Source organism: Polyodon spathula, unplaced genomic scaffold (genome assembly GCF_017654505.1).
Source record: "Polyodon spathula isolate WHYD16114869_AA unplaced genomic scaffold, ASM1765450v1 scaffolds_3309, whole genome shotgun sequence".
Classification (NCBI taxonomy): Eukaryota; Metazoa; Chordata; class Actinopteri; order Acipenseriformes; family Polyodontidae; genus Polyodon; species Polyodon spathula.
In genome coordinates, this window is record NW_024474772.1 from 1 (window position 1) to 12,786 (window position 12,786).

At 35.6% G+C, this 12,786-nt stretch overlaps 2 protein-coding genes and 1 long non-coding RNA gene across 3 annotated transcripts; all 3 read right to left on the minus strand.

Moving 5' to 3' along the window:
- Positions 1-2,864: 2,864 nt before the first annotated feature.
- On the minus strand, positions 2,865-5,410 carry LOC121311840 (basic proline-rich protein-like). Its single transcript, XM_041244006.1, has 5 exons — positions 5,353-5,410; positions 4,504-4,602; positions 4,321-4,397; positions 3,669-3,921; positions 2,865-3,287 (listed from the first exon to the last, which is right to left on the minus strand). The coding sequence occupies exons 1-5, from the start codon at positions 5,408-5,410 to the stop codon at positions 2,935-2,937; spliced, it is 840 nt and encodes a 279-aa protein (XP_041099940.1). The 3' UTR covers positions 2,865-2,934.
- Positions 5,411-5,412: 2 nt separating this feature from the next.
- On the minus strand, positions 5,413-8,541 carry LOC121311841. Its single transcript, XR_005949560.1, has 4 exons — positions 8,501-8,541; positions 8,266-8,333; positions 5,623-5,723; positions 5,413-5,478 (listed from the first exon to the last, which is right to left on the minus strand). It is a non-coding gene; the product is annotated as an uncharacterized LOC121311841 (long non-coding RNA).
- Positions 8,542-9,281: 740 nt separating this feature from the next.
- On the minus strand, positions 9,282-11,725 carry LOC121311842 (transport and Golgi organization protein 1 homolog; the record flags this gene model as incomplete). Its single annotated transcript, XM_041244007.1, has 4 exons — positions 9,282-9,424; positions 9,507-9,597; positions 11,447-11,502; positions 11,620-11,725. Coding segments are annotated over 4 exons (396 nt in total), but the record flags the coding sequence as incomplete, so codon positions are not given.
- Between the last annotated feature and the right edge of the window lie 1,061 nt (positions 11,726-12,786).

Here is a 12,786-nt window from a genome sequence, read left to right on the forward strand (position 1 = left end):
CAGCGTGTAACGAGAGTCTCTTTTGGGAGGGTAAGGTGTTCTAACCAGAGTTCTTAGGCAGCTTTTGATTGGAATATTGAAGGTTAACCTGGCATCAATATTAAGAATCGTCATAACGATCAGCGTGTTCCCAATTGTTTCTCTACTTCTGATTGACAGGACACAGGTGCAACCGAGATGTGTGATCAATGTATAGATTACTTTATAATGTAGTTTATGTACAGTCAAAAAACCTTAAATTTCATTTTATGTGTCTTCTCTTTATCAACAGTCATTAAGTATTCTGACTTTTAGCAAAGATTTTCCTTTTAATGTTCAGCCAGTCCCTGTAAGGTAATTTTAAGATTAGTCACCTGTTTTACATTTGTTTTTAAATATATATTTGTAATACTTTGTTGCATTGCAGGTAAGACTCAAATGAAGTTATTTCTGGCTTATTTATGCACATAACAGAGGTCACTAGTGGAAGTGTACAAAACTCAGTGCAATACAGTGATCCACTGTGGGATCATAGAAAACATACAGGGAAACTTTAAAAGTTGCTATTAAATGCTTACCTGCATCGCTTGCATTCATTATCACTACTTTGATAATGAATTACATAAGTGTACAAACCTGCCCTGACTTTCCCCAAAATCAAAAAGTGTCTAGGGTGCAAAAGTGCATTATGTTTTAGCATCTATAGAAAGACTAGAAAAATCACCAAAACTGACCATTATCATTTGAAAAAGTAACCTCCAGGCACTGGGCTGTTAATCGTTAAAGTAGACTGGATAAGCAAAGTGTGGGCTTTTCATACAGAGGTATAAACTGTATTTATTGCAAAAAATATATAATGCATTTGAATTTTTTTCCTTTTATTTAAAGGAAGATTTTAGCACTTGGTGAGGAGAGAATTTAGTTACAGGAAGAGGAGGATGCTGGAGCAGGATCACCAGATTCCTTCACCACAAGAGTGCCTGGTAAAATTATTATTATTATTCACAAGGGATCTAAAGTGGTTGTTGTTGAGGTAAGGATTTTCTCTAGCTTTAGCATTATTGAAAATACAGTAAAATGGTTGCCTAAAAACTGCTGGGGTCCCCCGAGTGGCTCCCCTGGTAAAAGAACAGCCTGTGTGGTGTGCAGGGAGAGTCATACAGCGCAGGTTCGCGTCCTGGATGCTTCAGGTTTGCATCCTGGCTGTGCTGAGTCACCAAAAAAAATTCTTGGACATTCCAAATTGGAGAGAATTATATTTATCAAAAAATGAAACACTGAGACTGCTAAAGATAATTGTTGGAAGGTACTACACAGATATTACAATTTTAACAAATACATTAAACTGCTATTACTATTAGGAGCTGGATCCAAGCAATATGTGTAATAGGCCTTTAGAAATCTTAACTGGCATGCATTAAATTGAAGATTGAGAAATACAGTATTGATATCATGTCTGATTTAGTTGCAGTACTAATACTGCTGTGTAATATGTGACTGTTTTGTTTCATGCTGTTTTTGGTTGGTCCTGCACGTAGCTTCATCATTCACTCTCCTAACCTCCTGTTGCACTCATCGGAGCTTTCGAAGGTATAGTAACATTGTTCATATTGTGCTATACATTTTTTTTTTGGAATGCTCTTGCATTGGCTGTTTGTTCTCGTACTGTTTAGTATATTGTTGCAGTACATAATGTAAATACTGTGGAATACATTTGTTTGTCCTTAAACCTACGAGATACATGTAATTAATTGCTAAAAAAAAATTCTATTGTGAATATATATTCTAATGCTTTTTGTTGTTTTCAACATTAATTAGTCATTAGGGTTGACATCTTAGTAACCTTGTATTGCTGTGAGGGGCACGAGTAATCTGTAAATAATGACTTTTTGATGCAAACTGTGATTCTATTTGCCTAATGCAAAATGATTTGTTTTCATTGTCAGGCACTTTGTTACCACGGTTACCTTCTGAACCAGAAATGACACTACTTACAATTAATATAGAATAGTTTAGACTCAGATGCTGGACAATGCTTTGATCCCTACATGAGCATTAGCATGAAGGGTGGCTTTTATTTTTTCTAAATATTTTGGCTTGTGATTCAGAACATACTCTACAATTGTTAGGCTGTTCTAAGAAAAGGGTTTATATTAATCAACAATAATACTATTTTATTAGACATTTATAAACAGTCTTAGTTTGTCCGTGTAACAAATGTTAGTTTTTGAAATACATTTTTTGATATACAGATTATAATTTTTTTGTTATGCAGATTACACACTTTTTGGTGATTGTAGTTATGAAATTTCAAATTGGACAGGAATACAGGTGCTTGATCAGTCTTGCTCTGACTAGGCACTAAATCCCACTTGGAGGGGTTTGATAGACAACACCTCTGTTGTTTACCATTTAAACCACTTCAACATGAGACCATATTACTATGTTAATAATGTTTACTTGTATTGAAATTAGTTGACACAACCTTCAGTCAGCAACATTTGTAGCTGAACACTATCATTTTGTGATGCTGTTTTAATTTTCAGTAAATAGATATTTTTTCAGACAAATTTGAATGGGATTGATTTGAACCATATGCAAGACACTCCCTTGGTTTCACGAAAGGAAGATACATACATTCATTTTAACGTGGACATAGAAATTCAAAAACTTCTGGAAAAACTACCTAAAGGTTTGTTCCCTATCTTGCCACTTGACTGAAGTTATTTCGATGTTGACCTATTGTTGCATTGAAATATGTATTGCACAGTAATAGGCCACACAGAAGTGATCTATGTTTTCATTTAAGATTTGCTTGAATTCCAAACACAGTTTGACAAGACATCAGTATAATAATGAATTTATTTTTTACTATTGTACAGAATTTAAAAATAAAAGAACAGAAACAGTTTTTTGCTCTGCTTAGTTGAATAAAATACCACCATTAGGTGAAATTTATGGCCCATTCTGTGAATTTGAGAAGTCTCCGGGTTGCATCTGTTGTGTTGGCAAACTAGGGCCTGGAGGATAGTCCCTTGGGCTCATCTGTTGTGGTACTGGGGGGCCTGCTTTGAAGTCTCTGGGACCCATCTGTGGTGGTGGACCTTGTGGGCCTGGATAGTCTCTCATGCCTGGTGGAGGAACAGCCCCAGGAAGCATGTTTTTGGGTGGAAAGGGATAGTCCCAAGGTCCATGTGGTGGTGGAAAACCAGAGGGCAAGTCTCTCATTCCAGGTGCAAAATCCCTTAAGCCAAATGGAGGGGGAGGTCCTGGCCAATAGTCTCTGTGCGGTGGAGGTGGTCCACAACCTAGAGATATTTAAAAAAAAAAAAAAAAAAAAAAGTTTTAGGATTTTGTGATGCAAAGATACTGAGATTAAATATACTGTTATAAAATTGTTTATAATGCTTATGGACTTTCAATGTTGGGGTTATACCATTTATATTCCCTGGCACTTTTCCAAAAAGGATTTTATTTATTTATTTATTTATTTTTTACCACGAGACAGATCACACTAAGAAATGGCAACTGACGGGTGAAACTGATCCTTAATGAACTAAAATTCACCTACAGTTTATAAAGCCCTGGTACAAATAATTAGCCATGACTGAGATATTCCAGTTACAAAAAACATTGCCTAATTAATCACATGAATAAATGTGGTATACAAAAAATGCTTAAAGTATTACCACTCCAGGGTGGAGCAGGTCCATATAGCATGCGACCATAGGGTCCTCTAACTGGATGTGGAGGTCTGTAGCGAGGGCCTGGGACAGGTAGAGGATGCCCAGCGAAGGGCAGAGGGCCATATCCGTTGGGAGGTCTGGTCATTGGTGGAGGGGCAAATCCTTTTGATGGTGGTGGATGTGCAGGACCGGTCACTGGTGAATTCATGATCGGAGCCCCTGGAAATGATGGTGCATCTTCAGCTTTAGAGTTCATCTAAAAAAATGAATTAAAAAAAATCAATTACTTGGCTTAATTTAAACAAAGCAGGTGCACTTGGGAAAAGCTGTTGAACCATGCCCTCTTCCGTTAGTGATGTATGTTATAATCCACATTTCTGGTGTGCTCCCCATATAAATACATACATTTTTATAAAGCATATCAGTCCCCACAATTAGTTACATACACCATGCAACCCTGCTCTGTATACTCACAGTAGCTGGTTCTTTTGGTGGGGAAGAAGATAAAGCCTGAGGTTCAACAGGAATTTTATCAACATTTGCTTTTGAACAGAAGAGGAAAAAGTGAATGAAGAAAGAAAAAATACAGGACAGAGATACAAGAAGAGACAACTTATGTTGTATTACTAGTTATCAAACCATCTCGCTGACTTACCGAGTCATCCAATGGAATGCTAGGCGAGGAAGTCCTTGGGCCACTAGAAATCAATGGTGGGGCACATACTCCAACATCTAGAACATAAATAAAATGTACTTATGAGTTAGTTACAATTCAGGCCAACATAATACAGTTCTCTGCAAAAAAAAAAAAAAAGCATAGTATCTTGCATGAGCATACCTGCTCTGAATGGAGGTGGAAGTCCACGTTCAGGGCCAGAAAATCGTGTGGAAGTTTCAGGTGGGGGTCTTCTTGGACCAAATTGACCATCCATGTGACCTGTGAAAGGAATTAAATGTTAACATAATGCAAGATGGATTCTTTTAACAAAATGTACGTGACAAAAACAATTTTGCCACAGAAAAATGTCAAGTTTAAAATGAACACATTTTAAAGTGAATTTAAAATAGTTTTAGGACTTCTTGGACAGTATGTCATTTTAAAATGATATACATCTACATATCTGAATTGTGAATTAAGTATTTCATTGAGCAATGTTTTGATTTGGAGGAAATTAGCATTTATTTTCAACAAACTTGTTGGGGTGGGACCAGGTGAATACATTTTTGAAAATGACACAATATACCCTGCAGGTGTGCAAAAAAAAAAAAAAAAAAAGAATCCTTTTGGGAAGAGGTTGCAACCTTAATTTTTTGGTTTAGAAAATAAAATGAGCAAGTGCTGTATGTATATGAAGATTAGAAGCAGGGGTTACAGTACCGCACGATCTGTGTTTGGAACGTGAACAGTAGATCAGCAGCAGGTAGGAAGTGTTCAAACAATTTGTTAGATAATTATAAATACAGTCATTGCAGTGAGTATGTCTCAAACTTGAATATGGTTGTCTTAGAATCCTTCTGCCTATCATTTGGCATCTCCAACTGAAAAACTGAATTGCTCTTAACATATACAGTTGTGTATACAGAGAAGCATCTCTACAATGTATTCAATTATTTGGAAGAAAAAAGTAGTTTTAAAAAGTTTTTATGGTAAGGGTTACAATTCTACTGGTTAGACTACCTGACTTACCGAAGGGTTCTCTTCTGCCCACAGGAGCAGAATGAGGGTGCCCAGGGCCCTCAATCATTGGTGGGTGTGAAGGGTCACCTCCACTCAGAGGAGGTGGGCCGTAGCAGTTGTTATGGTTCAGTGTGCCTGGTTTTAAAAAGAAAATACAATTACCATATCATATGATCAAGGTGATATGAACCTAAAAACACAAAGGGAAAAATATTAGTTTTAAAAAAATAACGCTGGTCTCATTAGTGAAAATGTGAAAATGTAACAACCCAATCTTACCTCTATGTGGTGGTGGGATCTGTCTATCTGGGCGGCCAGGGGTTGATTTAATTAGGGAAGTTCTTTGGATTTCTTTGAGTTTATCATTAACTTCAACAAGTCTGGGGAAAATAGAAAGAATGATTCACTAGCCATAATTTCAAATACACTTATTTCCTAGAAATAATAATAGAAATGCAAAAGAATGCATTACACATGGATTGAACTTACAACAAATATGCCTGCTAACCAGTATTTTATTATTATTTTTTTTTTTAAACCGGATGATACCAATAGTTGAACTTGACAGCTGTGTAAAGTGATAATGAGAATGTGCAATCACTCCTTGTTGCATTCCCAGAAGGGACCAGGTCCAGAACTTGCAGTGTATTTAACAAAAATATTTCCTTCAAAAAGCAGACTTCTGTGTTATTAGCACATACACCTCAATATAATCAGTGCAAAAACAAAAAACAGAAACAAAGTGGAATGAACCTTATGCTCATAGAGAAAGAAGCCTAAGCAATTTAATTACAGTTCACTATTAGTGCAGAGTTTTCAATTAATTTTAAGGCACGTGGCACTTAGAAGGTAGTAAGGGACACCGATGAGGAAGTGTGTGTGTGTGTGGGGGGGGGGGGCCTTCTCCACTCCCCACCCGCCATATTTTTGAAAAAAATGATTATAATGGTTCATTCTGGCGCAATTTTGGATAGTTTAAACATGTGCTAGACTAGTAGTGGTCTGCTTGCAGTGTCTGACAAAGTACTCCATTAGTGCAATGAAGGAGCTTTATTTCAGCACTGCTCACAGCAAGACAAGATCAACAAATTGACTTTGGAGTATCAAGGCCCCTGCAATACAAGACTGGCTGAAAATGTGTGTGGAATTGGGGACTGCAACTTTTATGATCCGACAGCATGTATTGTAATCAGAAGACCTGTGTTACATTTTTTTTTTTTTTTTTTTACTGAAAAACAAAACTACGAAGTTCAAATTGCAGCATGTTCATTCTGCTATTTTCAATAGTAAATACACCACAGCAAGCACAGTGGCATATTTTAGATATTTGTAATAGCACAATGTGGAGAGCTAAATTTAGTGAATTACAGTATTCTGAAAACCCTGTTAGTGTATGCTTTTTATGACAAAATGTATGCAAGTATCAGTTTAGTAGATGCTAGGTATTTGCTATGGTATGAATTTTTGGTATTGACTAGGAAGTGAGGTATTTTACACCTATTACACTTTTGTTTTAAATCACAAAGCAATTCATTCTGTTTTGAGGATTACTCGATACACAATGAATTACTTTGATAAGATTTTCCTCTGGTGTGAAGAACGGTAGCAGATGACACTCTCCCTAGGGCAGTGGTTCTCAAACGTATTCTTCGCGGACCACTGGATGATTTTTTATTTTATTTATTTATTTTTTAAATCTCGATGGACCACAAAATAAACCGTATAGCTTACTGAAAAATAAGCGCACAGGAAAATATCACTAATATTAAAAGAACCGTTTGCCTTCCTTTGTTTTAATGTGCTGGGTGGGCCTGTTTCTGTGGGCAAAGTTATTTTAAAATTGGGGTTTTTAAAAAAAGTTTTTACTTTACTTTTAATAACACAGATTTACTGAGAAAAAAAAAAAAAAAAAAAAAAAGATTCTATGCTTCAGTGTGTAATTCTGCTGGTCTAGAGTAGGCTATTAAATTGTGTTATGTTAGCCTCCATACTGGTCTCATTGCTCCGTAAACAGTGCCAGCATAAACCGCAATGATAGCCTGTTAGTGATCAAGTGTTTAAAAATGCCATTAATGTGTTTTTGTAATGTGAAATAGTCAACTTTTCCTTTGCCTCCTTTTCTGTATCTTTTCATTATCAACAAAAATACATGATTGGCATTTTTAAATGCTTGGTCACTAACAAGGTTAATGGGTTATGTCAGCTCTGTTTACACAGAGATTGAGACCAGCACGGAGGCTTCATTCACTTTAATTACAATAAATGGAAACATTGAAAGCCTCCAGTTTGATGTTTATAACAAATAGAACCTTGACTGGGAAGAACTGCTTTCCTCCAAAGTGGAAGGATATATAACAAATCTTTCCTTTTTTTTATTGTATCCGTTTTATAAGCGTGATAACACACTCCAGGAATTGTGTGCTGTGTTGCATTAACAGCTTTGTTAGCTGAAGGCACTCAGCTTCACTTCATGCCTCCAACCCAAATACTGCCTTAAGTCAATGTGATGCAGCGCACGCCATGTCATGTGTTATCCCTCACTTTACAAACTGCTGTGTTGAGTGCACATGAGCACAATGCACGAAAACTACCTCGTAAAGAATACATTTTAGACACTCCAAAACTACACGATGGAGAGTTTTGACCTTTTTTTTAATTTGGATATATTCTCCATGTATGCATTTTCTTCCTACTTCTGTAGCTGACTTTTTAAGGTCTACCATTTTGGGTTTGCAGTGGGATCTAAACTATGCTGCCGCTTCCTTTCAGTAATTATGTAAGCTTTCAAAGGACCAACTGAAGGGGGCCACCAGTGGTCCGTGGACCATAGATTGTGAACCACTGCTTTAGGGTATTACGTTTAGTGTGAAACGATATTACAAACACACAGAATTCCCAAAATTCAATTTGGATGCAACTCACTTTTGTCTTAGGTTTGAAGTTTCTCTCTTCTCTTCCACTAAAGTCCTTTCAGCAGCTCGTGCATTAAGCTGTTGAAAATAAAGTCAAAATGGTCAGTATTACGCCATTTTACCATTAAGAAATATTAATTTAAAATGAAATTACAAACGTTTAAGTATTCAATTATTTCTAGTCATAGTGTTTGTCTAAATTAAGTAATTGTGTTTAATTGATATGGATGGCATTTAACACTTACCCAGTTTTCATGTGCTTTCTTTTCATAAGATGCAATCTTAAAAAAATAAAAATAAAAAAATAAATTGGTAAGCCAGTCAAAAAAACGTAGATAAATTGCAAGCAATAGGTCAAAAGCAAGTAAACCACAATTCATTTCAATTTTTTTTTTTTTTTTTTTTTTACAGATTACCAATAAAAATGTGTATTTCTCAGAAATACATTGGACAACAAGTGACCATTTTAGCTACATAATAGAATTGTATCCCGAGTTGGATCTGTACAACTGTCAAGAAAAAAACTAAACAAACAAAAAAAAAACACACCTTCTGAAACAAACATACCTGAATTTTATAAAAGCGGTCTGTTTTTTGTAATTCCTCCCTGATTTCTTGAATTCTTTGCTTGTAAATCTTTAATTCTTCTCGTGCTTGCACAGCCTTGCTATCGACTTCAGATAGTTTCTGCTCCTTTTCACGACGCTCATACTCTTCCTGTGTTAGTTTTCTGTAAAGAAGCAAGCATTCTCCTATCATTCCCTTTTAAGTGTTGCAAATATTATACAAATCTGTAGTTATCCCATTACATACTGTTTAAGTGTCTGTAGTCCTTTTTAAATGTAACAAACTGAGGCTGACGTTAAACCGTACAGGGCCCTATTTACTGTATTAAACGACTGTGATGCAGTTTAAACAAATCAAGGCTATTCCTCAAGGGGGTCAAATATAATTTGAAACAGTTAGGCAATGAATTGAACCACTGTCCTCTCCCAACAATTTACCAGCAGACAGCTGCTTGAATACTCACTGCTGGAGTGCATTCTCTTTCTGTTGGTACAACTCATCCATGATGTCCAGTTTCTGTTCCATGGTCTTGAATTCAATTTCGAGATGGGACTTCTCGCTTTTCAAAGAAGCATGACCATGCTCCAGCTTTTGTATTTGCTCTGAAAAACAGCCTGGATTTAAATACTATTCTAGAATGGGTTTAGAGTAGAAACATTCAGCATGAACAAATATACAAGCTACCTTCCAGTTGGTGTCTGGAATTTTCTTCAGCCAGTAGTATTGCCTTATATCGGTCTCGTTCTCCTTCAACAATTGTCAGAGTTGTCTTTATCTATATAAAAAGATAAATGAAAAAAAAAAAAAAAAAACATGTATTATGAAACAATCACATGTATATGCAACAGCCATAGATTACAGCTGGTAATCCTTTGTTAATGGGTGTTTACAACTAATTATACTATCTCCTTGGGGTTCAGCAAATAAAACTACACACTTTTGTACACATAATAAATAAAAAATAATAATAATAATAATAATAATAATAATAATAATAATAACTTCTGCCCTGATCATAGTCAAAATTCCGTTTCGAAAGATTCCAATACAGTGTTAGTACGTTTACACTTACAACTTCCTGGCTCAGAGTCGATCAGCTTAGAAGATTATCATTTGAGCCACCCGTTTACACTTGAGCACAGGCCTGAGACGGTTTTGGCCCAGTCTGCGCAGGCATAACCCCTGAACTGTAGTGCGTGCCTGATGACGTCATATCAAATCACCCCTTTTTCCCCTATGTGACTTTCAATTGTGTCCATTCTCCCCCAGCACTCAAGGTTATTTACCACATACTAACAATGCATCATGGTACTGTTGATGATACTATTTAAAATACAGATCAAAAGATTTCCTTGTAGGGGGTGAATACAGTCCTTTGTTTAAAAATAAAGTGCTTTTGGACCTGAAGCTAGTGCTTTATATATACATATCTAGGGTTATCAGATTTCCAGAGTGAAAAACACGAGGACTATATTTCTTTCTTCAATTCACGGACACCATAGCAACTCTGAAGCTGTTAAAATAACAATATAACAACAATCATAATTTAATTACCAAATTAAACACAGTGCATTTATTGCAGATCATAACAACTTGAATTAAAACACAGCGCATAAGATTGTTTATTTTATATTGAATGGCGCCAACTCACCCAACAAATCACTCTGCAGTTAAAACTTGCTGAACACATCGATACGGTTTTGTACGTAAAACAAATGTGAATACAACAGCAAACTGGGAAGATTTAACAATTGTACTGTTTCTGACTGGGACAAAAAATGAAGGCTAAAACACTTACAATGGCACATTTAAATTGATTAAAACGTCCACAAGCTTGCAGCTTTATTTTTCAAATTGTATAACTGTTAGTGCTTTAGTGTACATAATTAAACAGGCACTACCTGCAGAAAAGCACAGTGCTTTTAAACAAAAGACTGTATCCACTGTGTGAAGGAAACCTTTCATTTTCTTAGCAACTTTACTGTAATGACTTGTTTAATTCTAGATGGATACCCATAAAAACCAAACATTTCTTCATATTGATAGGTATCAAAATACGATCACAGGCTACGTTTGTAGATGTGTGAAAAGTATTATTTCTAACTAAGTTTTATGGCAAGTAGGCTTGTTTCACTTTTATCCCACATGAATTATAAAATGTTTTTTCACATTATAAAACTCTCTCAGCATTCTGTCAAATACATTTTTGGTTGTTGTCAGAGTAACAATGCAAACTTCCTGTTGCTGTTGTCTGTGCCTGTTTGATGTTGACAATGGGGGCGTTGCCCATGAGTGTATGGGGACCACTGCATTCACAGTAAACCAAAAAACAGACCATTACAAAAAAGAAAAAAAGACCCAAGCCGTCTCGGTCAGTCTAAAAGTGGCTCGTGTAAACAGGGGATGTGTGTTGTCCACAGCAAATAGTGAACCAATAATATGTAACTGTAGATACAAACCTTTGGTCAAAAAAATGGCAACATAAGAAGTGCATCCTTAACTAGACAATGTATAGTAGGTTACTGTACAAAATGTATCTGGTTTATTTTGCTAGAATACATCAATACTGAAGAGACAATTGAGTAGTAGACATTTATTGGTCAATGAAAGAAAGTCAGACTTACCCGTGACACGTCCATCATCTGTTTTATCTTGTTCTTCATGGCATCATTCTTTTTACCTGAAAGTAATTTTGATTTAAAATTGTGCATATTGTAAAACACTAATTTACTACATAAATTGGACATGTTTTTACAATATAGACCTATAGGAATGTTAACATAGTCAAACAAATCACCTTGAGTTTCTTCATTGGACTTGGCATCTCCTTTCTGCAACTCCACAGTCTCACATTTAGCTTCGGTTTCAAGCTGTCTTAACTCAGTAATGCAATCGGACAAAACCTACAAAAATAAAATATACAACTTAACAGCCTCAAACACACAATGTAAGCACTGGAATATGCAAGATGCTGTATGGAAGTACCATACATAAACTACCCTTGAACAAGAGTCACTGGAGAGGGTAAGAGGAGTGCTGCATTTTTATACTTAATTTTCATTCAGCAGTATTATTTTTACAGTTTCCATACACTTTCAACCTATAAACCTCGAAAAACATTTGTGCGATACACCAATACATTTATTCAACCACAAATGTAATTTACACTGGCACATTTGTAATAAGATGAAAGTAACTGTCAGCACAAGGAGGTGCCCATTAAATTCACCCATATTTTTTACTAAAAAAGAAACTTCCCATTAATTAGACAAATGGTTCATGTCAACGTCTTTATTCATTTATTTTGTGACAGATGGGTGGCATTTCTTTTTACAAGTATTAAATCTATCAGTGTTGAGGCTTTATTTACCTCATGTGGAATAGCTCCTATTCAAGTCATTTTAAACAAATACAAGTAAGGGTTTCTGAGACCTAGAGGCATTCATGTGAAAACCTTCATGTGAAAACTATCCAACCACAGTATCATTATACAGTGCTTACAGAAAGTCTACACCCCCTTTTCAAAATGTTCACCTTTTGTTGCCTTATAGCCTGGAATTAAAATGCATTAAAATATATATATTTTTTTTTTTTCATTTATCTACACATCCTACCCCACAACTTCCAAGTGAAAAAAAAATATTCTAGAAATTTGTAGAAAATTAATTAAAAATAAAAACTGAAATAGCTTGGTTGGATAAGTGTCCACCCCCCTTGTAATAGCAATCCTAAATTAGCTCAGGTGTAACCAATCGCCTTCAAAATCACACACCAAGTTAAGTGGCCTCCATCTGTGTTAAATTGTAGTGACTCGCATGATTTCCAAGCTGTAATTGCTGTCAAAGCTTCTTCCACCATGTATTAACTCAGGGGGGGTGGAGACTTATCCAATTATGATCTTTCAGTTTTGTATTTTTAATATATAACTTTTTCTCAATAAAAACTTTTTTTCCCTTAACAGTGT

Bases quoted from the DNA above. Each gene is read 5' to 3' on its own strand.
- LOC121311840 (XM_041244006.1), bottom strand. From the start codon at position 5,410: ATGATTGAGGGCCCTGGGCACCCTCATTCTGCTCCTGTGGGCAGAAGA. The intron at 4,398-4,503 runs GTATGCTCATGC...TTTATGTTCTAG, and splicing joins TCCACCTCCATTCAGAGCAG to ATGTTGGAGTATGTGCCCCA. The intron at 3,288-3,668 runs GTAATACTTTAA...AAATATCTCTAG, and splicing joins ACCTGCTCCACCCTGGAGTG to GTTGTGGACCACCTCCACCG.